General features: G+C 41.2%; 1 protein-coding gene across 1 annotated transcript; it reads left to right on the top strand.

The window, feature by feature from the left end:
• The first annotated feature begins 15 nt into the window (after positions 1-15).
• Positions 16-27,631, top strand: LOC142963162 (neuronal acetylcholine receptor subunit alpha-7-like). The gene is made up of 9 exons (XM_076103877.1): positions 16-76; positions 10,861-11,000; positions 14,389-14,433; positions 15,549-15,658; positions 23,324-23,571; positions 24,093-24,287; positions 24,961-25,047; positions 26,746-26,855; positions 27,008-27,631. Exons 1-9 carry the CDS (start codon positions 16-18, stop codon positions 27,629-27,631), a joined length of 1,620 nt encoding a protein of 539 aa, XP_075959992.1.

Raw genomic sequence — 27,631 nt, 5'->3', positions numbered from 1 at the left:
CAGAGCGGTGCCAGGATGAAGTTTTGGGGACCATGTTCGGTTGGATTTTATATTTGCGCGGCCATGCTTTTCAAAGGTAGGTTTGGGGAAAAGTGATTACATTTTTAGTTTGTTTCTCTTTTAAAGCACTTCCTTCAGTAAGTGCACGAGCCTCAGTTAAAGAAGACGAAGACATTAATGATTTTGATTTAGAAAAATCATTAAATCGTCGGGGGTTCAGCATGTGTTTGGATAATCCAGAAGTGAATCTATATTGATCTTTATCCGTTGTTCCTAAAGGGACTAATGGCCTTTGGTGTGGTCTTTGTTGGAAGAATTTGACGATCAGGCAATTTGTTATTGTGCTTCAGAAACAACAAAAATGAAAGCCCAATTGGAGCCAATCAATCAAACCTTTTTTTTTTTTATGCTCACATCAAACAAAACAGAGTTTGCATTTACTGGGATGGCAGTGATAGAAAAGCCCAAAGAATTGCAATAATTTATTTTATGGTGTCACCAAAACACTGCTTTCTGAATCTTTGTATGACAAATGTGAATTCATTCATCATACAAAATCCACCTCTTTCTGCACCCTAAATCTATTTCAGTTTGGTCTCCTCACAAAGGTACACTTCTAAACATTTGTAAAAGGGTGATTTATTACACTAAGAGTTTTTTTTAAATTTTTTTCGTCATTGTTGTGCAATTAGATGTACATGCATGACTGTAATTCTCTCCTAAGCTCCATCCCATCAGCATCATCAGCTGTAACATCTGGGTTGTTTGCTTGTTGGTCTGTGACCGGCTTTGCTGAAGATATGTCTTCAAACCCTCTATGCATGTTTATGTGCATACACTATTCGTGTGCACACCATGCGCAAACATCAAAACTGCAGCCTTCCAATTTCTTCGGTTCATTGTACCGATCCAGTCACTGGTCAACGTGTTGGGAACGAGGAGGAGGAGGAGGAGGAGCAGGAGGAATGGCTTGAATATCAATAACTGAAGGGAGAGATAAAAGAACGTATTACATGCTAACCCTTGACAGGAGGCCTGCAATGTCTTTCATGGACAGTGTTGCTGTCTCATGGTGGGACAATGTGTCTTGTCTGCTTTGAAAGTTGTAAAGGTGCTGCAAAACACTTATATAAAGCTACACAAGTCCTATAATTTAGTACTGAGTCTAAAAATCGTAGTTTTTTATTAACTTTTGCTGTAGTTTTTACTATTAGCACTGTTAGCTTCGTTAAGCTGCGAGCCACCGGCTCAGCCGTCGTCATTATGAGAGCCGTTGAGAGTCAATAGAAATTAGAGATACTGGTACAATACTGTCTCAGATAACTGGATCAAGTATCGGTGACAATAGACCAGGGGTCACTAATAGGCAGACCGCAGTCTGACTCCGAACCCAGACGCCGTTATATCTGAGAATTATGAAATTTTGATGGAGCGCTTCTTCTATAACACTCGTTGAGCGGTCCAGGAAACACACCGACCAATCACATGTGTTGTAAATCACATCAGGTGATGCTACTCAGCCAATCAAATATGTGTGTTCCGTTAAGCTTCCCGACTCGAGTGAGTTTTACACACACAGGTGAGACACTTCACACAGTGAGGAATACAGTTTATTGATTAAACACTGGTATCGGATCGGTACTCGGTATCGGCCAATACCCAAAGCTCAGCTATCGCTATTGGAAAAGTCGGATTGGTGCATCCCTAGTAGAAATACTCACACTTTTGTATTTAGCAGCTTTAAATTAACTTTCTTTTAAATAATTTGCTGCAGGAACAATGGAAATGACGGGAAGAGTATTTTGTTTTTTTTTTTTGTTTTTTTTAACAGTGGATGTCATGGCCAGTCAAATGAGATTTTTGGCGTGGGGATTAAAGAACCAGTTAGCCGCTTGTAAGCAGAGCATGTTTACATTCACTGGACCATTGATAAGCAGCTTTAATCTGTCAAGGGAAACACAAGACAATATGAAAAAGAGGCAAGATAGGACAATTCAGTTCCCTTGAAATAGAAGCATGACTTTGTGACGTCTTGGTCTGCAAACAGCTGTGCAGACAGAGGATGGAGTGAATTAGACTTGAGTTTACTCCTCGGGCGGTGAACATTTTTTATTTTGGTCAAAACTAAATGTAAAAGACTAAACCGCCCCGTATTCAGGTGCAGCAAAAACACAACACATATACCGTCCAATTCATTTATTTTCCTGACCCTCGCTGGTAAGAGTGAAGTTGCCTGGCACAGATGTTGTAATAATATCTGCTTGATTTCAATGCAACGCCTCATCTCCCTCGGCGTCTTCTGCTTATTCTCTTTTTCTCTTGCAGACACAGTCTGCTTGCCTCTTATTTTTTCCACGGTCAGCAATACCTACTACTTCCCCAGACTCTAAGATCTTTAATCACAAAGTTTATGTTAAACCATCTTTGTATGCCCTTGTTCAGCATTTCAGTCATGTGTTAAAGTATGGTAAGTGCTGCTGCTCATTCACTGACACCGCTACAATGCTTGTTATGCCTCAAAAGTTTAAAACGGTAACTGTGTATGGATACCTTAAACTTACATATATACAGTGACAGTTCCTAATAAAGTTTGGAGCTTTCTTGAAACAGTTTTAGTTCTAGAAAGATATGCAAGGCATGTTAGATTGTGCTCAACATGGCGTAGAAGTGTAGATGTGGTAGCCACGCCCTCAGGGTTGCAACACAACGAAGGTTTTAGCTCCTGGATTAGGATTAAAGCTCCAGTGGTTTTAGAGCTCTGAGCCTTCGACCATAGATTATAAATCTCATGTATGAAGCCATCCATCCAAAACTCCATTAACACACAACACCATACGCTGTGACCCCGGCTCACCACTGTAGATTGTCACGTGATGCTGGGAGATGTTGTGCTAATGGATGGGCCTGTGACTCGTCAGTTGCTTTAAGCATTAAGCATCATGCTTTAAGCATCATGTGTGTGCTTCAAGCACACACATGATGCCCCATTTACACCCCATTTACACCCCATTTACTCCTCTTCATTACTGATTTTGTACATTACTTCTTGACAATGACATGCTGCCCCTTTCTCTCCTTTTTGTCTATTTTAGTGGTTGCAGGTTTCAGATTTGAGTCTTTTTATATTGCCAAATAGAATTGTATAGAAGACAAAGCAGCACAGCATGAACATAGCAAATGAACGCCTAGATTAGGCCCTCATCATATATGAAAGGGCAGAGAATAATTGATGGACATGTTTGATATGTTAAATCTGTCCTGTATTAATATCATAGTCAACATGCATGTTGAGCAAATTATTTGGTGCACACATTTAAATGAACAAACTGATGCTACACTAAAGTTTTAGCTCTTGTGTAATTACAACTCTGAAACTTGTGTCTGAAGTTTAAACGTTCAAAACTAGGCATCATTAGAAAGCTGTATAACATGATTAAAGGGATTTTCTTCACGGCTCTTCAGTACTTTCAGAGCATTTTAATTAAGGACCCATGGATGCCCCGGCTTTTCCCTTACCTCCATTTCGTTTTCACCTCTCTCTACATCATCTTTCTCCTCCCTGCCCTTCCTTTACAATCTGTCTCCCTCATTTTCCTGCCTTTTGTTCCCAACTCTCATCTCTCATGTCTCTGTCTCGCTCTCTCCATCTCTCCCCGTCTCTCTGTCTGTGTTATTAAACAGGTTAGGCAATGAGCTAGCCACCTGGGTTAAGATGCAGGTTTAAAGCTGCTGAACATCTGGACTCTTTCCTTTGCCAAATGATTAATAGTGAAATAACGAGGTGCTAGACCATTGCCAATGTAGAAGTGACCTTAATTTGATTTGCTGTACACTTGGTTAGTTTCAGAGGCAGACATGTGTGAATGCATACTTATACAAATCCATGTACAGTAACAATGGAGCCAATGCAAGTATCCTCTTGTTTTGTTTCTCACAATCATGAATATAAGACAAGGCACTTTTCACACACGCACACAAACACACACATTTTAATTTGGCAGATGGAACTGCTTCAGACAAACTACATGTATTGTGGGAGCTTGGCTTTAATCATTTCGCTCCTTCCATATCACCATTGTATTGTGTATATGCAGTGCTATTTATTTTTCTCTTTCTGTTTCTCCCATACACTCTCACACAAACACTAACACAAGATATTTGCATCAGAATGGCTTTAGCTGTGGAGCATTTGTCGTGGTGTTGACTGTCCAGGCCCTCAGGGAGTGGCGGTCTGTCAGCGGTTTCTTTGTGCGGCGCTATTCATCCACCAGGTTCATAACTCTAGTCCTTCTGTCCCAGAGCATTCTGGGATCAGAGCCCTGTTATGTTCCAGACCAGATAATAGACTTGGCTCTTTACATCAATTTTTAAGATTTAACAAGCATGTTTACCACATTTACCAAACAAGATTACTCGAAATAATAGTTTTTTTTTCACAATGTATTCTTTCTATGTTAGTACTGGGCCAAACCTAAAAAAAAGGTACAGAGTGTAGGATTTGGTGTGGTTGCATATTGCAACCAAATGAATACCCCTCTTCTCACTCCTACCTTTCCAAGACTGCGGTAACGTGAGCCGTCAAGTGCCAAATGGTGTTTATTGGTGTTCTGCTTCGCTCAGAGGCCATCCTTAACCCTTATAGCACTACTTTAGGAGCATTAAATGTCAGATGGGGGCTGGCGGTGAGTACGGTTTTGCGGCACACGTCACCGCACTTTCAAAAGCGTGTTCAAAAACTTTGGTAGCCTTCATGTAACAAGAAAGGCTCTATCTAGATCCAGTGTTTAGTTTGTCCTTTCTGGGCTACTGTAGAAACATGGCAGTGCAATATGGCGGACTCCGTGAAGAAGAACACCCCCTTTGTAGATATAAAGGGCTCATTCTAAGCTAACCCAAACACAATAATTCTTAGTTTCAGGTGATTATATACAAACGAAAACGTAGCTATGAATATTATAATTTATTTCTGCCAATTCATCTCCCAGAATGCTACAAACTTACTTCTGGTCTTATCATCCCGACCCTTTTGTCACCACAGCTCTGTAGTGTTCTCGCTGTTTTTACATCAGGATTCATTCAACATCATTGGGAACTTCAGGTATGACTAGAGGTCCCATGTTAACCCTGCGTACAGAGTCTGTCTAGCAGGCAAAACAGTATCTGAAACCAGATATAAGCATCTGTATTGTCACTTTTTGGAACCTGCAGTAAGCAGCAAAGAGACATAATAGTGCTGAAATCCCGTCTGACATGATAATAGATTACCTAATCTACATAGTATCATGGCAGGAAGAGACGAGGGAAGCTCTGCGTACTTTCATTCTACCAGTTGAAAGTCTGTGTGTGTGTGTTGGACAGTCACTCATCCTGCATGGGTTTAGCTGAGCCCATCATGGGCACTAAAACACCCTGATGTAAGAGGTGGCCACATAGTGCTCCACCTAAAATGGCTTTCATGATTATTTTTTGTTCTTTGGGGAGTGTGTGTCTGTGAGGTGTGTGTGTGTGTGTGTGTGTGTGTGTGTGTGTGTGTGTGTGTGTGTGTGTGTGTGTGTGTGTGTGTGTGTGTGTGTGTGTGTGTGTGTGTGTGTGTGTGTGTGTGTGTGTGTGTGTGTGTGTGTGTGTGTGAGAGAGAATAATTGGGTGCATGAGTGTATTTGCACGGTTCTCGATTTTCAGATGCCACCTCGAACAAAAACTTATATTTGTGGCTTCACAGTTCACACAATCAGTTGTGGAACAAAGTTCACCTTCTTCCGGTTTCTTTGGCCTCACTTGCCCTCACCTTGAGGGGCTTTCTAACAAAATCCAGCCATTTGTTTGCACATGATGCTCAATAGTTGGTGACAGCACTGATTATGACCATAAATTAATTTCCAGCTCTTTGTTAGTTTCCTCACAACCTAATCGGCTCTAGAATGCGCTCATTCATTGCAGATAAGAACAAAAGCTCAAAAAACAAGTCAATTCAGGACAAGACGGAGAGACTGAAAAGGAGGAATAGAGGTAACAAGAGAGAGACATATATATATATATATATAGAGAGGCGGATCAAAAGAGGGGATATCATAAGATTTGGAAAGGCTTGTAAAGGGATAAAGGCACTGATAGAAGGAGAGAGGTTCATTCAAAATAGAGAAGAATGAAAACGGCAGTAGAATAGTAAAGGAGTGGGGTATTCCAAAGATTGGAGTGGATTTTACATGAGAAGGAAAGAGAATGTAAATAGTTGGGATTAGAGGTGGGAAGCTTGAGAGGGAGTGAGAGGAGGAAGGATTGGAACAATGTGCTTCTGATTTTCCCCTTTTATAATTATTTATATTTGCACATTACACTAAAAACGGTGTCAAATCCACCCATCTCAGTGCATTGTGTTGAAGCTAATGTTGAGAGATCTGACTGTACAATTCTGAAAAAGTAGACACAAGATGAATAAACTTAACAAAGTTAACGCCCAAGTTAAAAAATTCCAGATTTGTTATACAAGCAGAAACTTTTCAGGAGCTTTCAAATGCACCTCACTGTTTCCTAAGTGTGTTGCGTTTGCTCTGTTTCAAATAGTAGTTTGATAAAAATCTTAATTTAAGGTCCACTTACTACAAGTAGCTTTTTTCTGGAGCTATCGCCCTTTGATGAAGACTAAGATGCTGTTGAGAAAAAAGCCAGAAGTTTGACCTTTAGTTGATTGGCAATAAATGGAATTAGCTTTCACTCTCAGTGAACTTTTTTAGCTTGAAATATAAAGCTGGTATACAACCGTCTTGAATACAATAGCAATCTTCAGCAGTCTTCTACTCTTCTTCCCGTCTCTCGCATTTCGACAGACCCGCAATGTGTCAGAAATTTGATATTCCTCTTACCTTGCACACACTATGGAAATGTTTCTTTTTCGCTGATGCTAAGCACGATTATCCTTTATTTCTCTTCGTGGCTGCTGTCCCTTCCTGACTCAGTAGAGACCGTTGTTGTCAATATCAGTTTTTCCAACCATTTCTCTGTCCTGATGTTCCTAATGTGGGCCTCCCAATCCGATACAAAATGGTGGGTCTCATTCCAAGAACACCCACAACATAATTTCTGTCCTTGTATTTGAATCGCTCTAAAACTTTACATCAGGGGCTGGAGCCTCTCCCGGTTTGGACTGACTGAAAGGCAGGGTGACGAATTCTTGGACACTTTGTTTCACCCCCACACAGCACAAATGGATGTGCAGACCAAATTTACATTTCTATGAGTCCCACATTTTTCATTTCCTCTTGATTCTCTTTCACAAGAATCTGCGAGATTAGCTCTCGCATCCAATATTGTTCTGATAAATGTTGATCTCGTGAAAAACGTACTCAAAAAGAAAATGAACTTGGTCTCAAAGGAGACCTTGTGAATGAGTGAAATGTATTAACATTTTGTTGGGGTTCTGCGGAGCTGACATAAAATGTCCCCTTGGGTGTCGATGCCCTTGGGGTCCCTTATGTGCGCAGAAGCAGTCTGGCTCTGCTTATTAAATTAGAACAAATTTTATGTGCAGACATCCTGGAGCTCAGGACTGACATTAGTGTGCTAAACCAGTGAGCCACCACTGGAATCTAGCTCTAGTGTAGACCTATCTTTGTCTGCAACTGTAAAGAAATACCAGGTTTAAACAGAATGAATAGCAAAAAAATATAAAATAAACGTGTATTTAGAATGGAAATGACAACTATTCGTTACAGCCCTAGAATTGTCTTCTATTGATGAGTTTCTACTGTTTACTGATTAGATGGGCAATCCGCTTACTATTTGTCGCTGTCCATTTACAGGGTGCTGAATTAATGGTGCCGTCACATTTTGTGTAGGAAGGGAAGGGGCATGTATGGGATCCTCGGCCGTTGGACCCTCTGCCTCCGCCGTCTATTTAACTGAAGAGGAGCGCTGCTGCGTGTCCGTGCGTGTCCGTGTGTGTGTGTCCATGTGTGTGTGTGTGTAAAACAACTAGAGAGCATGCATGAGCCCGTCTCTGTAGACGTATCTTACTATCTGAATAATGTGCTCTTTAAATAGAAGGATAATACTGAGCCTTTGACATTAAATCAGGTTTTTGTTGGTCAATGGCGCAATCGCTTTCTGCTGCCTCAAGATAGCAATGTGCCCACAATGTGCCTGACCACAAACCATTTTAAGACAGGGGGTTGTATTTAAAGGGCACTTTATTTTTTTTGTGCAACACATCGCACTTCTGTATTGAACAAAACGCATCGATAAGATCTGTGACACTGTGCTGTGTAAGTGGCCTCAATCCATCTGAAACAAAACATATATTTGTTTAAAAGATAACATTAGGATAAATAAGGCTTTTAAGAGTCTTCTTGACAAAATGACTTTCTTTCATCCGCTCTGGGAAACAAATAAAAGGTTGAGGATGCTGAAGAGGGAGATAAATAAAGGGAGTGCTGAACAAATGGCAAATCTTGACGCTCCCCTACTCCCTCTACCCCCCCCCCCCCCCCCCCCCCACTCTCATTCCCTCCCTCTGCTGGAGTTTGTTTGATGAAGCCTCTCGCTGGGTTTGGGAAGCGGCGTCTTCTTGCCAGCTTCTCATATGAACTTCATTAGTGTGATGAATAAATGTATCGCTTCATCCCTGGTGTACGCTGCACACGTTTGTTTGTGGGTTTAGGTTGGCACAGTGGTTTATTGTATTTGATTATTTAATTACTTCTGAACACGGTTTTATGAAACTACCGGAGACGGAGCTTTCAATTCTTTTCCACTGACTTTATTAGTTTTGTTGAGTTTCTTTGGACCTCAGTTCACAATTCACAGTAATCAAACCCAGGAGAGACACCAGAAGGAGGTTGGCAGGATAGCGGCGGTAGATGAGGCTGTAGTTAAATTTGAGTGCATGTGCGTACGCAAATTACATTGTGCACAGATGGACAGATTTATGACTTTGTGGTGCTGTGTATTGATTTCTTGAGATTGTGTTTTCGCAGAAGCCATCAGCCATTAGAGCACTTGCATGGGGTGTCCAAACAAACATGCGTACAGACAGAGACAAAAAAAAAAAAATACGGTGTGTCTGTATCTATGTCTGTGAGTGTGCATGTGTTTGAATGTGTCTGCAGGAAAGCCATGGATCCGTCAATCCAACTTCCACATAAGGTGTCTGGAAGATGGATACACGGATGCATCAATAGAGAGGATAGTACAGTCTGATGTATTAATCAGTATGTGTGGCAGGGTGGAGCAGCGAAACGGATTCCGCTGTGCTGAGCAGCTTCTCGTAGCGTCTTTGTCTCTGACCTCGGGCTCAGTGCTGCCATAACTCTCCTCATTACAGCCTTAATGGGCCAATCAACACGGTCCTCTTCACAGCTTTGCAGGGCTGTAGTGCTCGCTCCTCTACTTCTCTGTAATACTTTCTCCTTAATTCTCATCCACACCACTCGTTTGTCCCTTATATTCTGTCTTTGTTCTTTCTCTTGTTCTGTTTAGCTTGCTTCCATCATTTTTCAGTGTAGGAAATTACCACTGTGTTCATCGGTGTGACCATAAACGGATTATATTCAGACACCAGTCTGAAAATATTTCCTCTGAATTTACCTCCATGTGCACATGTGTTGTTATGCAAATCCACTCTCTCATAGTTGGATATTTTGAACGGTCTTTGCTTTGACGCTGCAGCCCCCAATCATTAAAACCGATCAAAACATACATCATAACAAGGACAAAAAGTGATTTTGTACCTGCAGTGTGAACACATGAGCCGATGAGTAGTGACGACTGATTATGAGACTACCGCAAATGACTTGTTATTATGAAGGATTTTTGTAAAAGGATATTTTCACTTTGTTGCACTTTTGTCTTTTTTTGTAAATTGCACTATAGTGAGATCACTGACTCCAAGGTCATTAACAGTGTGGTCTGATCGTGTTTGTGTATGTGCATGTAGGTGTTTGTATGTCTGTGTCTGTCTGTTATTTTGGGACAAATGAGCAGTGTGAAATGTGTGTGGAAGGTGAGGTAGAGAGGATCAATAACGGTGATGACAGTCGGGCCAACAAACGCATCATTGTAATCACCCTGGACCTTAAGACTACATCAACTCACAGCCCTGCCACTCTTGTGTGCGTTACAGTCTGTGGATGTACATGCCGACGTTGGCGCATGTTTAAATCTACAGTATTCTTTATTCATCAAATCTCTCAGCTCAACAACAGACCTACCTTACAGTGTTCACACCAAGATTACAGGAAGAACGGTAGGAATCGGGGACAGATTGGCGCAATCTGAATGAACTGATTAGGTAAAGTATGTGGCAGTGTGTTTGAAACTCTGCCAGGTAAATTATAATCTGGCTGCAGGCTGGTGCCAGCAAAGGAAGGGTAAAAGGTGAGGAAGGCCATTGAAGCTACTTTCTAGATTAGAAATCAGGCGCAGTACACAGGAATATGTTCCAAAGTATAATTTGCAGGAAAGGGATAGCCCGAGCCAAAAAACTCAAAATCCTGCCCTGAAACCTCATTAATCCAGCACAGGATTTACAGTTTAAATGCAAATAAGAAGACTGCTCCCCCTGCGTCTGTAAATCAAGGAGTGACCTTCAGAAACTGTCGTCGATGGAGGAGTGCACCTTCAAGTCTGAAATATGTGGCAACTGCTGGTGGTTATGTGTGACAAAATAATGTCAAAGAACCACTTAATACTTTTATCGGGAGAAGGGACCTTCAAGTTGATTTTATTCTGTCACACAAACTTTCACCTAAGGTCAAGAATGAACTGCTTTGCTCAAATGTTGGTGCTTAGTTTTGAACAACTTTTAATGCAGATGCTTTGCATTCGAAATGATCCTCCGACAAATCATGTTTCTTTTGTTTCCTCCAGGATCCCTGCAGGGAGAATATCAGAGGAGGTTGTACAAGGAGCTGCTGGCTAACTACAACCGACTGGAGAGACCTGTGGTCAATGACTCAGCCGCCATTCTAGTGGAGCTGGGGCTCACACTGCTGCAGATCATAGACGTGGTGAGGGAGACACATTCACTTTCTACTCTGTGTGTGTGTGTGTGTGGCATGGTGTTTCATTTGGGCAGTGTAGAATGTAGGAAGTGTGACAAGATATGAAGTTTGTGTTTTGTTGGGTGTGTAGTTTAATGGAAAGCTGAAGTGGAAGTGTACCGCTATCTGGTGACTTGCATCATTTACACTTATTAATTAGCTGAGCGTCACATTCTGAGAGACTTTACATCATCCCAGGCTGCAACTTTACCATTTACTGACATACGTATGGCTTGAGCCGATTTGAATAAAAGATTGTACACCATGATTGCATTTTCCTATGCTGAATTTTAAATCCAGGAATACAAACCAGTTTGCTGTCTCTTTTCCATGGATCTGATGCCCCCGCATATCCGTTCTGACAGATTGTAATTATCTTAATTCCTCTTATGACACAATCTTCCATTGTTTTTAATCTTTATTCATCGAGGCGAAGCTGGCTGAGCGTAGTTGTTTTTTGCTGCTCCACTGAAGCAGTGTGTGGTTATTGCATCGTGCAGACCGCCAGTAACCCTGCATGAAATAACACATGGCTAGCAGCAGGGCCCGTCGATGCGGCGGGAGTGCCAACACATGGGACTCCTGCTCAACTTTTGCTGCAAGGCATCGTGACACTGTGACGGCCAATCAAACGCATGCAAGCACAGTTATTATCTGGTAGATCATTTTGTAGCGTGAATGCCATATGTGCTGTTTACCTCCCAATCCTAGCGATGAAAAGTAAACTAGTTGCCACCGTGACACCTCTCTTGAGTCGTAAAAGTCTGTGTGTATGTAAGCAGTGTGTTGGCGTCTAATAAGCCGTTTAAAAGCATTAATGTGTTGCTCAAACGGGACTTCCTGCTCCTTTAAACAACACTCCCCGGTGCTTTTTTCTGTCTGGATGCCCGCTTTTCTGTCTGAAGTGTTTAGAGCCTAAAGATTAGTTGCAGAGAGAGGCATTAGCGCTGCTTATCTACTCTCCCCTCCATATCTCCTCATGTTGTCTAGGTTGTAGATAAGAAGCGTCAAATTCTCCCTACGGGCTATTTTCCCGTGTGTGTTTTGTGTCTACCTGAGTTTGACACTCCGGCACATTCCCAATGCATGAAAATCACCATTCCTTCCTCCCTTCAGCCTGTGCCCCAGAAATCAATCCAGGTCTACTATCTTTAATGACTTTTCAAATCGTTAAACTTCTGCTCATAGTAGCAGGAAGCCTTCAGATGAATTCTCGACTCATTAACCACCAGAGAGGACCAAAAACTTGCAAGTCACTTTGCAGGCTGCATGTACATTTTTCATTTAGCCTTTCCACAGACAGGAGACACTTTGGGGAAGGGTTATCATGTTAAATGTCATTTGTGAGTGTAATTGTGTTTTAATCAGATTCTCTAGAGCGTCTAACGGAGACAAGTCAAGTGGACAAGTAACCTCATTTACAAACTGTAGTTACGTGGCCATTGTATTGTTAAGAGGGGGATGGGGCAGAAGCCATTGGCATGTCCTCGGAGTGGTGGGAAAAATATGGTATTGAGTAAAATAACAGAACTTTACTGTTTTCACTGACACTTTTAGCAAGGCACTTATGCTTAGCCAGCAGCTTAGATGCGTAGATAGGGTAAACTAAATGTCTGGAACACAGCAATGATGCTCATTCAACCTTTCCAGAGGGACTGAGACACCTTTCTATGTCCACATAAAACACCTTTCAGCCCATCTCTTAGCAGATAGCTTGTATTCTTCCCTGTAGCCTCCAGACAAGCTGCTAATTTGATAAATATTTGTGTCAATCTGAGAAAAGCTTGTCTCGGTATGGGGGATTGCTTCAATCATGTGGCACTAACCGATGTGCTGAGACCCAGAAGTGTGCTAGTGCACTTTAACGTGTTCAGTTGTAATGGGAACACGATGTTCATTCAACTCATTAATTCATCGGCTATAAAGTAAACAATGTTGACTGACTGGTCCGTGTGTTTCTAGGTCAGGTTCCAGGTGTTTCTACATACGGTTGCCCATACGGAGAGTCGTATAACACATACAAATACGTTCATGTTGAAGCACAAGATAAACGTCAAGAACGATGTATTGATGAAAAGACATCAGTAATAATGTGGAGAGGTTATAGAATCAAAAAATACCTTCACCCGCATCTATAGATAACAAGTAAACCGAATATGCTCAATTACAAACACACACACACACACACACACACACACACACACACACACAAACCACTATGGAATTTGAAATCTCTGAAGAGAGACACATTTCCAATTATTACTTTCAGCTGTGGCTTTTGCTCGATCATCTGAGTCATCTGCTTTCATAAAAGACTTCATAGAAGGGTTTGCCATATGTGCCCACACTGTCAACTCCAACCTTAGAAATAGGAAAAATAGAGGGAGAAATACAAATGAATAAACGGATGCATTGTGTTAAAAAATGGAAAATTGTCTGATCCCTTTCAGCATTCCTTTCTGCCATGCAGGCATTCCTGTCCTGACTTTTCCTCTCTGTACATGAAGCTGAAATTCTAAGGCTTGTAGAAATGCTAATTTCACGTTGCAGCTAGAATATTAGCAACACAATTTCCCAAATGCTGTTAAGTACACTTTTAAAACATTTCTGACGTTGTCGAATAAAGACAAAGGGTTCAACCTGCATTCTTCCCACCTTTATTTTTCAGCTTTATCGTCTTTATTTTGGATTTAAGGATTTAAAAGCAGAAATTAACATTAATTACTTATTGTTATAATAACATTTGATAATACTTTATTTACGTTTTTTAATTCCTGTTTTTTTTGTTTGCCATTGTTCCTCTTTATGGTTTATACCTTTTAATCATTGGCGTGTTTGCAATGGTGCTTTTAAGATAATACATAACCAGACAATAACCCCTTAACTCACCACATTAATAGAGCATTGTTAAGTGTTTCCACCTTAATTAAATAAACAAAAGGACACAGATGAGCCAGGGAGTCCAGAAAAGAAACACAGAGCATTTTTTTGTGATGGGATTTTTTTCTGTGAACATGATTAGAATTTTTTTTTCTTGTGGAGCCAGCCTGGCATTTTACAGTCCATCCCCATTATTTGAATCCATTCAGACCTACTGTACTTTAGTTTTAAAAGGGTTGAGTAATTGACAGATGACTGCACAGTGAAACTATTCAACAGAACTAAACTTGCTTACATAAGAACAGCTTTTACACAATTTTACATAGACTGGTTTGTTCTTCTTTGGAGATGCAAAGCAACTGCACTGATGACAAAGCCCCTTTCCACTATATTAAATATGGATTGGCCTGGTTTTCTTTTCTTTTTTTTTACAAACAAAAAATAAATATATTCTCTTCTTTTTTTCTGTTCTCAGGATGAAAAGAACCAAGTGCTGATGACCAACGCCTGGCTGCAGCTGGTGAGTCAAAGTTTAAGAAGGGCACGTCACCATCAATTTAATGTGCTTTAATTCGATTTCTAATTGTAGTACACTATTACTGTGTTTTTCAGATTACTAGTGCCACTACATTAAGTGCTTGTTGATGATATAACATTTTAACCATGCATGTCCAGAGATACAATTCATTTCCTGGATTGAGTCTTTGAACTTGCCCACAGTCTAAAAGCATCATTTATAATGCAATATTCACTTTCTACCCAGTATTAGTAGGCACTAGCTTATCCATCCAAGTATGTTTTAGTTATCTGCAATTATATTCAGCACTCACATTTTCACACAACACTCAATGCTGGAACTCAGCCATCAGTTGTTGGTGTGTGCGTGTGTGTGTGTGTCTGTGTGTGTGTCCATGTTCAATGCTGGCACCAGCATACTCAAGACAACGTTAAATTGTCAAGCACAAAATGAGAAAAGAAGAGGAAGAGCGCAGCATATTTAAGTGGCAGCCAACTTGATAGTTACTGGACTTAATGCCAACAAGCTAAACATTCCACTGACAGTTTCACAGCCTCAAGCCAAATTAGTCTGTGCAACAGTTTCAAGTAGGACACGGTTTGCTTGGTTCCCACTGTTAAGTGCAGCAGACATCTCGACTTGATGTTTGGGGAGACGGGGTGGCCCGAAATAAATAACAAGATTTCAAAATGCAGAGAGCAGAACCATCCCTACTTTGTTCTCCAACAGTGTTGCATTTTTCAGTGCATTTAGTAGACTAATAATCTAGCTCGTTGGCTGTGAATGGTAATAGACTGTTACATTATTTAAGCCTTTAGGTGTATGCCTGCAGGAATAACCTGTTTCTTTCCATTCCTTGATAACTTCAGAGTGGCTGTTTTTAATTGGGGAAACTAAGACTGCAAGAATCATTCTACCCCTTGAGTTTAATTTCGCTTCTTGGCAAGATGCAGCTCTTATTTCTATTGAATGTACAACTTTCTTGTAAAAGGTCAATAAGATTAATTGAACTAACCACTGGACATAATGTTTGTTTTTTTTGCAGAGTATGAGAGTTATTGCACCCATTTCAAAAAAATGTAAGGTCTAGTGAAAATGTCTCTGTCTCTCTGTCTCAGTACTGGACAGACATCTACCTGAGCTGGAATCAAGAAAACTACCCCGGTGTCCAGAACCTGCGATTCCCTTCAGACCAGATATGGACCCCTGACATCCTCCTTTACAACAGGTCAGAGCTGCTTTCTCCTGCTCATCACCACCTTCCTTAAAGCAGCAATACATTCATAATACCAATCAATCAAATGACAATGAAAGGGGTAGCTTTAAATGATGGACCTACAGAAAACTATCACCTGAATCTGCAGCTTCAATCGGCTTTATGGAGCTTTATTGTGAGTTTCAGCTCATTGTTTAGCTGTCTGGCAGCAGCTTCACTGTTTTCCTTACTTCACACCACTCTCATAGTTTTTTCAGCTTTTTGTTAAAAAACTCTGTATACTGCCTGCTAAACAACAAACAGCAGTCAGACACAGTTATTGACTAGCTGGTAAACATAGTAGAGCATTTAGCAGCTAAGTATGTCCCGCAGGAGTTGGTAGAGACCAAAAACAGAGTGAATATGGGTGTTACATTCACCAGGGGAATAAAACATGACTCTAAATTAATGTTAAGGTCTGCAACTGTTTGTCAACAAGTTCATCATATGAACTTAAAAGGGGAGAACATGTTTCCATGAAGAAAATTTAATTTCCACTGCCCCCAGGTGGCCAAAAGGAATCTGTTATTGCTGGTTGTTATGACAAGTTGAAAAAGTATTTATTTTTATTTTTTTCTCCTCAAATTTAAAATAGGTGTTGTAATCCACCAGCCAGTGCCGCAGATAAACACACCTGTCAGAGATGGCATGTTTTCTCTCTGTTTTTATTTGTGGGTAAGTGTGTTTGAGTGATTGAAATATTAATTTAATCCTTAGCGCTGCAATTTTATTGAAATCTGTCTTTAATCTCCACAAACTAAAGCCGTATCAGGGTTACTTTAAGCCAATGTGATGAACAATCAAACACAACACTCAGGGACACAGGCAACAGAGAAACATGATAAATCTAAAATCTACTTAATTCTTATTACTATGATGAAAACGTTCTCCAACACTGCAAAAACGCAAAATCCTACCAAGTTGTATATTTGTCTACTTAGTAGTCAAGATAAGTCAAGTAACATTCCAGTGAGATATATGGAATTGTTTTTTGACAATGCACAACACAACACTTCCAAATACCGATAAGACATTCCTCAAAATTAGTTTTTTTTGAAAATAAATTTTTATCTTGAAAGGCCTAAATATTAAACTGCAAATGTCCCCGCTGTGGGACTAATGAAGGATTATTTTGTTTTATCTTACATCTTATTTCAAGAAGTCTTATATATTTTCACTTGCTCCATTGTATTTATTTTTGTTTAACTTATTTTAGATTTTTCCCAATGAATAGCTTTTCTTTAACAAAGAAAGAAGGTGTATTAAAAATCAACCGTTTTGACAATTTATTTGCTTTATTGAAAATATAACTTTTTGGAAGTGATGTTTCACTCCTTCCATCACCTCCCATTGACAGAACAACTGTCTATGTCTTCCTACGATACGATGCAGTGTAGTGGCTGACAAAGTCTGTCGATCTCATTCATGATTTGATTTGGACTTCCTTGTTAACAATTATGATACTAATGTCATGAAATGAACGCTGGTAAAGAGCTATTGCTGTCAAAATGCTGCTTTACATTGAGACGTACAGTACATTGTTGTTTTTTAAGATTTAAGGCAACATACAGGCTGAGGGCAAAGACCACATATTAATTAAAGTTGAGCGAGCTCATTGCATTTTTTGATTCAGTTCAAGCTGTATCCACTGTTCTTCACGCTTCTTTGTGAGGCTCCCCAAGTCAATTAGAAATGTAGGCCAGTTGTTTTTCTCCAAAACAACTAATTGCATTGCGTTTGCATGCTTGAGTGAGAGACGGATGATCGAGTCTGAGAGTCGGGGGGGGGGGAGTGATGCTGGGGTTCAATCGCACAGAGGGATTTAATTACACAGATAAAATGTGTGGAGAAGCTTGTGAAGCAGAAAACTTGACTGAGGTTGAGAGCTTTGCAGTCGGTCTTCGTTGATGTTACTTAGTGGATGGAGAGAAGAGCCTCAGATGTTTTTCCTCATTGCCATATCTCCCCCAGTACACACACTCAAACACACACACATGCACATGATAGGGAATACAAGGACAAAACAAAGGTTTGGGGGCATTAACCCAAATTTTAAAAGCTCAGCTTTCAGACCTGCCAGGATTACCCATCCTAATCTCTCTGCTCCCTCTGCCTTTTACCCTCTGCCTCTACTCCTCCCTCTCTACCTCCATCATGCATCCCGTCTTACCATCTCTCTTCTCATCTCATTTTTTGAGTCTCCCTCCGTCTCTCTTTCATAACTCACTGTCTCACTATAATTCACTCTATTCAATCAACTCTTTCTCTCAATATTTTTTTTCATCGTTCCCAGCCTTCACCGACTCCCTTTTATAAATCACCCCAGCTACTTCTCTCTGTCTGTCAAGTTGTCAGCATGTTACTCTGACTCCTGCCTTCCCGTATGCTGCTTGTTACTCTGCTAAATCACACAGGAAAACAGCAGCCCTGTTTTCTGTACTCTGCTGCTTGGTTTGATGTACATAGCAAAGGACTTTGACTTTGGCGACTGGAGTTTATGTCCTGCGTCCCACATGTTGTTAGGTTTGGGCTTTGAAAGCATTTGGTTAAGACAGGAAAAGTTGATTATTTTGGTTAAATACTAAACAGAACTGCCGTGCTAGCGGCTCTGTGGGGCTGTGCTTCCCGTATTGAATGTCAGCATGCTAAACCTCTGACAATGAAGATGCTAACATGCCTTTATTTAATCTAAAATATTTGCTATTTGGCACTTAACACAATGTACAGATGAAGCTGGTGTAAATGTAATTCTCCAGTAAATCTTTGATCAAAGGATGGGTCTAGCTGAGTAAGGGGGTCAACAGAGTTACAGATCATCCTCAGGGGAAACGTGAATGTCTGTACATCATGTGCCAATCCATTGAGCCGATTTTGAGATATTTCCCTGGATAAACGAACTCTTTGATCTGCTTCTGGTGCAAGAGGAAAAGTCGGGGGAAAGTCATTTGGATTTGTCCTCTGAAAATAATAAATATCTGAACTAAATTACATGACAATCCCTAGAAACTCAGCATATCACAGCAAACAGTTTACAGATTATGTCCACGTTTCCTCAGTGTATATAATGTGATCAGCATTCTGTTTCCTATTTGTTAATGCAAATGAGTTGTATATAAATGCCATTTTTAGAAGACAGGATTGAAAACAGAAATGTATTCATTGTAACTTGTTGAGAACAGCCATACATGTATGTCTCAGTTTGGGCAATTGAGAAAAAAGTTTTTCAGTAAAAGACTATTGCCTACCTCTTTGATGTTAGAAATGATAAACATTGAAGTGAAGCTGAAGGAGAAGATTCAGTTTACAGCCAAGCTTATAAGCCTTAGGAGAGATGAACATTTACAGTTTTCAGCAATAATATGGATCACTGCTGAGAACACACACAAACACGCACTTAACTAAGCTCTCATGTCACAAATACACATTCAGTATCTGTGCACTCACATGCACACAAGTTGCAAACAGACGCACGTCCACATACATACAAGCTGTCACACAATTACAGACCGCAGTGGCACAACATGCATCATTACACTGCGGGCCATCAGTGCGCAGCCAATAACACGCTAGTCTTACTGTGTTGAATAGCAGATGCCTTTAGGTTTATTAGCATGCAGCACAGACGAGACCTGGTCATAAATCCCTCCATTCATTTATATTGTTTTAATACGAAGTTAATGATGTTCAAGAGTGCTGAGGTCAGATGTCATAATGCGTTCAGAGAAAAGAGGAGTGGGATGAAAATGTGATGTTGACTTTGATGAGTCATTCCGCTCATATTATCCAAGTGTGAAATCTCTCATACAGCTCTCATATTGTGCTCACACTCACTCATATTGTCTCACAGTGAGGTTTCACACATGGGTAACCTACACTGTGAGTCATGGATTTGCCATTCCAACCATATCCATGCATAGTGCCTGGGGAAATTATTTTCCTACTCACCATATTTGGTGAAAGATAAAGGTTGTTGTACTGTGATTGACAGATGGAATCTTCCGATTCAGATCAAAGAGTTTAAAACACTGTACGTCCAATGGATTTCAACGTGGCTCACACTAAGTAACATAAACACTAAACCTTCTAAAAATCAATGGAAGATTTTGGCATATTTATAGCGATATTGAATATTATAATATTCACGAGAAGGTTATGACAAAGGACAAATGAATGTGGCCTCTACTGAGACAGAGGTGCATGTTTGCTATGAAGCTCATCCACTTCACTGATGAGAACCTCCGGCTGACTCCAGCTCGTCTGCCATTTGTGTGTGTGTCAGGCGAGCAAGAATTGCCGTGTGTGTGTGCGCGTTTGTATAAGAATGTCCAGCTATGTAAGCCGTTGACCTCCTCTCTCATTAGAGGGGAAAGTCAATGGTCTCACTTGACTGGGGATCGATGAGACACATGAAGGACGTTCAGCTCAGGTAAACCACGGACAGAATCATGATTTTGCAGGAAGGGACAGTAGCTGTACAACAGAGACGGAGCATTGTGACAGGCCGTAATGATGAAAGGGGAATTAATTGAATAAATGGACAGTCAGAGGGATTTTTTGGTTGGATGGATGGACAGACGGACTGATTTGATGACTCTTCTGCGATCCATTAAATGAATAAATACTCAGGAAATAAAATACAATATACACATGCATGTTTTCAAAGTGCATTTTGTGCACCATGTGTGCAAGGTGAGCATCCAGAAGCCTCGGAGACAATTGACTGCCTGATGACACAAAGTATTTACCTTTACAACAATTATGTCACATACCATAATCCCAACAGAATGATGCCAAACCTTCTGCTTCCTCTTGAAGATGACAATGGAGATGTTCATAGGCAATCCATTCGTCATGGGTGACGTACTTTATGGGAACTCTGCCTCTATAGGAGTAAACATCCCACTGTAAATCTGAAACATTGTGTTCTTCTTGCATCTTTCTTGGCCAGCTAGTTAACCACAGAGCCTTACGGCTGTCAAACTGACTGCCTGTGTCAGGATCCCCTGAGGCTGTTAGTTGAATGCTATGTTCCTGGGATATAACACAATGTACATGGATGGATAGGTCTCTGCTGGCCTGAGTTGCTGCGTGGGTAGCTCTCAACTGTGCTAACATCTTCAGGGAAGGTGTTTGCTTTCTCTTATGGAGCAATACACAGTCTTTAGCTCTTTATTTCTTATCTTTCTGATTTGAAAAGTTTAGGAAAGAAATGTTTGCAAAGAAAAATGGCAATAGTGTTAATAGTGTTCTGTAGTACTCCCTGTTGCACTTTCGTCCCCTGCAATCAACAAAAAACACGTAAGTCAAATCATGATTTAAAAATGTACATAATATTGTTATATTACATATTAATTCTTAGTCTGGCAGCGAGATCTCGCTTTAAAGATCGGTGCATTTTTCATATTTTAACAGTATGTGTTTTTTTCCCTCAGAAACACTCTTGACTTTGTGGCGTCCTTTTTGTCATGTGTGTGTGTGTGTGTGTGTGTGTGCAGCAGCAGGTGTTTAGTGAGTGAGAAGAAAGCTTTGGTGACTCATATCCCATGATGAAGGAACCTGTCACTGCCACTATTGTCAATGTCGGTCAGTCTCTGTTTCCACCTCGCCCCACTCTCACATGTCCACAGTACTCTTTCTCTTGTGTGTGGGTGTGTGTGTTGTACACGACCACTTCCCGTTCTCCCAGGGCTATCACTTGCCCAGCAGTATGCATATTTAACGGTTAAAATGTGAACATTGTAAAAAGTTAGTTTTACATCAATTAATATTATTATTCATATTTTTGTAAATAATAAGAATGTTTCTAATTGGATGAGAAATTTTGTTTTCAGTATGTTTCCATCTTGAAGCAAGCTACAGTAAAGTGGAATTAATGTAAAATCTAATTCATACTATAAATATCTTGTATTGTTCTGTACAGCTTGTACAATATCTGTCCTCTCCAACACACACACAGTGCAGGACTTGCTAAATGTATGTAAGCACTGGAGGAAAAGCGCACACCTTCAGATGAAGTCAGGCCAAAGCTTGAATAATTCATCGCATAGCTCCGCCTTGGCCAACCCACACATCCCCCCCTGAGCACCAAGAGCCACAGCTGATAGCAACACACACAGAAGAGAAATAAATTACCACACTTAACCCCCCGCAAAACGGTAAATCACTCAATCTTTAGCAAAGGCAGTGTCAAGTAAAATGTGTCCATCTACAAATTCTGTTAAGATGCACGCCATGCTCTTTTGTCAGGGCTGAAAGAGTTTCCAGGATGTTTCAGACACACTGGCGTTCTCTCTCTCGCTGGGGATTGCATTGTGGGTGTGTTGATTTGTGTGTGTGTGTGCATGTATAGGTGTATTGTGCGTGTCCTCATGTTGTATATCTACGAGTTGAGTTCTGAATTGGTGTGGATTGTAAAGTGACAAGGATTTCAATAGGCTTTTATGTGGCCTACGATGACAAACGCAGGACTTACTGTGTACGTTAGGAGCATTTTATGTAATGAATACAAACTCTGCACTGCTTTACAGTAACATTTGCTATTCTTTCCAACTGCTGAAAATATATGTACTATAACAAAAACAGTAGCAATGAAGAGGAAGGGAGATACTTCCTTCCAGCTAGTTGCTACAATGGAGAATCAATTTGTATGAAAAGGATTTTGGGAAACAAAACGGAAGACACTGCCCAAGTTCAGACTTTGCCTCTGGCACTTTATTCAAGAGAGTTCAAACTCTCACCGACACCAGAGGAGCTACTTTTTAATTCTTAATTAGAGTTCAACTGGAGTGCCAGAGCTGAAGTGGGTCTAAGTGTAGGTCTTCAGGTATTCTCTTTACTGTAAGTATCTGTTCCCAAAGGTTTCGTTTGCTACTCCTGAGACTTTCAGAGAATACAGATCTACCTTATTCAATGGCTTCATTGATTTTTGGTGCTGTTTGAAAGTGGGTGAAGCCAAGTCCATCTCAAACTTTAAATATTGTAAACTTTACTTATACGCAACCTGCCATTATATCATCTAAGCAGGTTGTGAGTTGCAGAGTGTTGAAGGAGGCATCTGTGGTGTTTTCCACATGCTTCTGATTTAGTTTCTGTTACCGCATATTTGGCTTAGCAGTAGAAGTGCATATTTAATTTCACTGCACCCTGGATATTACCTGGGGTTTTAATGGTGTGTATGTGGGGTGAAGGACTGCAGCAGCAGGTTGGTTCTTTCACAGATGGCTGGTAGATGTATCACTTCGCTGCTCCCTGCTGCGGCAGGTTAGGCTGAAACGGCAAAGAGAGTGACACACTTAAACAGGCGCACAAAAACATACAAACACAAAAATGGCCATAAAGTGGCAAAACAGACAAATAGTTCCCTCAGGACTCAGTTACTGTTTTTAAATGAATGTTGTATCCCTCACAATACTTTTCTTATTCCGTAATTTGTCTTAATGTGCACGCTCTCTTATTTTATTATGAGTCTTCCTCTATGATAGTACACATTGATAAAACAAAGTAATTGCCAGCTTGATGTCAAAAACAATTAAAAAGGCAATAAAGAGATTTCAGCAAGATAGATCTTTAGCTCACAGCAAGGCCATGAAACATGTTGAAGGTGCGCACACACATTACTCTCTCTTATTCTCTCCCCAGTGCGGACGAGCGGTTTGACGCCACCTTCCACACCAATGTCCTGGTGAATGCATCAGGTTACTGCCAGTACATCCCCCCTGGCATCTTGAAGAGCACCTGCTACATTGACGTGCGTTGGTTCCCCTTCGATATGCAAAAGTGTGACTTGAAGTTTGGCTCCTGGACGCACAACGGCTGGCTGCTGGACCTCCAGATGCTGGATGTGGACACATCCACCTACATACCCAACGGGGAGTGGGACCTTGTGGGTAAGAGAGATGCACTGTTTTTGCTGCAAGTACAGCTATCTATCCTGATGGCTGTACTTGATGTGTAATATGAATTATATATATATATATCAACTTAAAGTAGCAAGTAGCAGCACATGGCCCGGGGCGGTTGGTTAGCTGAAAATGGGTGTCAGACAGCACCAGATGGCATGCAACAGGAATGTTTGACATGTTGGCAGGTGTGTAGCCAGGCCATATGTGAGAGCAGCACACCACATCCCCAGAGTTAGAGTCCAAGGTGAGATAGATCAACGATCAAAAATCTGATCTGACTTTTGGTCTTCTTTTTTTTCTTAGCTTGCTTAAAATTCCAGCTAACAATACAAAGAGAAGATAAAGGCACAGCAAAGTTCCAAGCCTGGTCCGAGTGGCGCATCCCATAAAATATTTACTCTCACTGGTTTTCTGGTCTACACACATTATAGAAGCTATTAAGTCTTGAATGGCTTTATTTGTCCACAAAATCTACCTGACCTGTGTGTGTTGTGCTTCTCTCTTAGGTGTGCCAGCCAAGCGCAATGAGCTGTACTATGACTGCTGCAAGGAGCCCTACCCTGATGTGACATTCACGGTCACCATGCGCCGCAGGACGCTATATTATGGCCTCAATTTGCTCATCCCATGCGTGCTGATCTCTGGTTTGGCCCTGCTGGTCTTCCTGCTTCCGGCAGACTCTGGAGAAAAGATTTCTCTGGGTGAGGGAGGCATAAACATACACAAACACACATGTTATTAATGAAAGGACTTTGCTTTGCAAAACATTTGAAAACTATAATATTAATCCATGGAAGAAAGGTAGAAAGAAGGTGAAGATGTTCGTAAAGTTTTTAAGTACCAGGCATTTGGCAAGTAAAAGAAACTTGGAGTAATGTGGTTTTCAAACACCAACAGCAACATACAACATTTAAATGTACTTTACTCAATAGTATAGAAATACAGTCACAACATAAACATATTAAAGCACACTCACAAACTTGTGCATGCATATTTGTCTTCATGCATCATATAGCAAGCTGTGACAACATGCATGTCAAATCACCTTGGAATAATTTAATTTCAAAATAAGAGGCTCGCCATTAAATCTATTTTGCAAGTCTAAGGGTGCCAGTGAGTTTTGATGAATAGCCGTCTCAATGAGCAGTCACCAGGTACGAAGTCAAACAGTTTTTGAGGGATTTCTGGAGCTGTAACCTACCTTGGACAGAGATTCCAGCAGCTGATAAATGGTTGTAGTCATGAGAACGGAACTGATTCCATACATAAGTAATTACAGGAATGATTTCATACACCAGTGACCCTGATCACATCCTTATGTATATGCTCATGTTCTCTGTCTCTGTCTCTCTCTCTCTCTCTCAATATCTCAAGGCATCACTGTGCTCCTTTCACTAACTGTCTTCATGCTGCTGGTAGCAGAGATCATGCCTGCCACGTCCGACTCTGTTCCTCTCATCGGTGGGTTATATTAATGTGTGTTTGTGTCTACATGTAACATGCTTAAGCTTGCATGACTTTAGAATCACCTCCTGGTGATTCCTTCCTGGGGGAAGTGACACCGGCACGCTTAAGAAGTTATCGTTGCAGATAACTGAAAAAATGATATATGAAAACCCATCTTTGTGTCTCACTGAGCTTTGGTTTGAGGAGCCTGAGGGCATCTACACATCATTCAGAGCGCCCCTGGATGGTGTTGAGTAAATTGGGTGGCCAGAACTAAAGCTGTCAGGACCATTAATAGGTTTAATATGTTTGATTCTCCACTGGGGAAGCATGAAGGAAAGGAGGATAGGAGAATAAATAATGTATGGAGAGAGGGGAGAGCATTTGGGGCCAAAGATTTCAGAAAGAAGGCCTCAAAGACTTTGTGAGGCAAGTGAAGAGGCAGACATGTTAGTTTGGTTAACGCTCCTAATTCAGCTGAGAAATCATCAGGCCAAAAATAAATGTGTTTTTTCTCGTGTGTGTGTGTGTGTGTGTGTGTGTGCGCGTGTGTGTGTGTGTGTGTGTGTGTGAGACAATGTTTTAACATGCTTTGAGTTACAACTGCAGTCCTGTATGTAATGTTTCATATCAGTTTCACTTGGTCAAAGGGAAATATATTGTACGTGTACATTATATGAGTGTATTGATGCGAGTGTGGTTTGGTCATGCTGCACATGGTCACCACTACATCAATGCAATGATAACTGGCCTCACTGAGAAAAGCAAATTCATCTGTGTTTTTTATTTCCCTTGACCTCAACACAAGGCCACCTGGGACACTTTTAGCAGCCCTGTTAAAATGACTAATGTCTCTTTACAGCACAGTGGCTGAATGTGGATGTGAGTTATTGTAGCTGCTTGAGCTTGACCGTAAATATATAAAGCAAGGGTTCAACAGTGCTGCCAGAATCAGGCCATATGTCTTTTATCATCAGCCCTTAATCACCAGATAAGCAGAGTGTGTCCATTTCATTTTAGTTAATTTAGTTAGACCTGTTTTATCTGTTTCAAGACCATTTAGCTCAGTATATATTGGTTTTGTTCAGTATTAATTCAATTTAAATTTAGTTATAATCAACAATGTGGTTTTTGACCCAAGGTCTCATAATTATGTTTTAAATTATTGTACATCCTATCTGCAGGCAGTCTTCCTCTGACTCTTTTTCCATAAAGTAAACCCAAAGTGATTAGTGATTGACCATGAAGCAGTCAGGACGAAGCAAACAAGACATAGGAGGGTATGCCCTCAGATGTCCGTGTGTTTGTGTGTACATGTTAGGAAAGCGCACGGTGTTCAGTTAATGCTCCCCTCCTGTCTTACTGCTCCCTGCTGTGGGTGAAGACATCCCTCCAGAACCAGAACCTCTCTCGCTCTCTCTCTCCACTTGGTTTACCCCTATTCTCTGTTTTGTCACAATTTTTGCTTGTTCCCGTTTCAGTGCAAGTGTGCATCTTCCCCCATGGCAATGTAACTTCTTGCCTAAATTGATCAGACTTGCTTTCCTTTCATGTTACAGTGTGAAATCAACCTATTTTCGGAATTAATTCAAGCTTAATGTTTTACCTGTTAGTACATGTTCATTAACTGTGACCATGGCTTAAAGGGAGGGGGCACGACCTTATTCGTATCTCTGAGCAAAACTGAAAGGATTTTTCTTTTGTCTTCGGCAGCTCAGTACTTTGCCAGCACCATGATGATAGTAGGGATGTCGGTGGTGGTGACAGTTATAGTCCTGCAGTTTCACCATCATGACCCTCATGGAGGCAAGATGCCCAAGTGGGTGAGTGACTGAAACAGATTGAATCAGATAATCATCTCTATCGTCATTGATAACATTGAGCACAAATACCTATGTTTATATGAGAGTGATTTTGTGTGTGTGTGTGTGTGTGTGTGTGTGTGCGCACAACTCATGCTCATCTCTCCTTTCAGGTTCGGGTGGTCCTGCTGAACTGGTGTGCCTGGTTTCTCCGTATGAAACAACCTGCCCATGAGCGCAAGCGGTCTGGTTACAAGTACAGTCACAACTCCCAGCACCACACCAGCACCGGCTCTATAGAGATGGCCACTGTTCCAAGCCTCAGTATGCCCCTCTCACAGACATCCTGCCCACCTTGCCCCACAGGCAGCTCCAACGGCTCCATGAGCCTCTACTTTGGCAATTACCACCCCATAGAAGGCCCACACTGCCCGCCTTCTAGCGACTCCGGGGTAGCGCTAGGGGGGCGTGCCCATGGTTCCCCAAGTGATGAGGCTGAGCCATCTGGAGGAGTTGGCAGTGGTGTCGGAGGCCTGGTGATGGGAGTTGGACCTGGGTTGGGAGTCGGCATCCCCCCACCAGAGATCCAGCGCATCTTGGAGGAGGTGTCGTACATAGCCCAGCGGTTCCGGGACCAGGACAGGGTTGAGGTCATCTGCAGCGAGTGGAAGTTTGCAGCGGCGGTGGTGGACCGGCTGTGCCTGGTGGCATTCTCTCTCTTCTCCATAATTTGCACCTTCACCATCCTCATGGCAGCACCCAACTTCATAGAGGCTGTTTCCAAGGACTTCACATAG

Source organism: Anarhichas minor, unplaced genomic scaffold (genome assembly GCF_050575085.1).
Source record: "Anarhichas minor isolate MPS153535 unplaced genomic scaffold, ASM5057508v1 ptg000028l, whole genome shotgun sequence".
Taxonomy (NCBI): Eukaryota; Metazoa; Chordata; class Actinopteri; order Perciformes; family Anarhichadidae; genus Anarhichas; species Anarhichas minor.
This window is presented reverse-complemented; position numbering and strand designations above follow the sequence as displayed.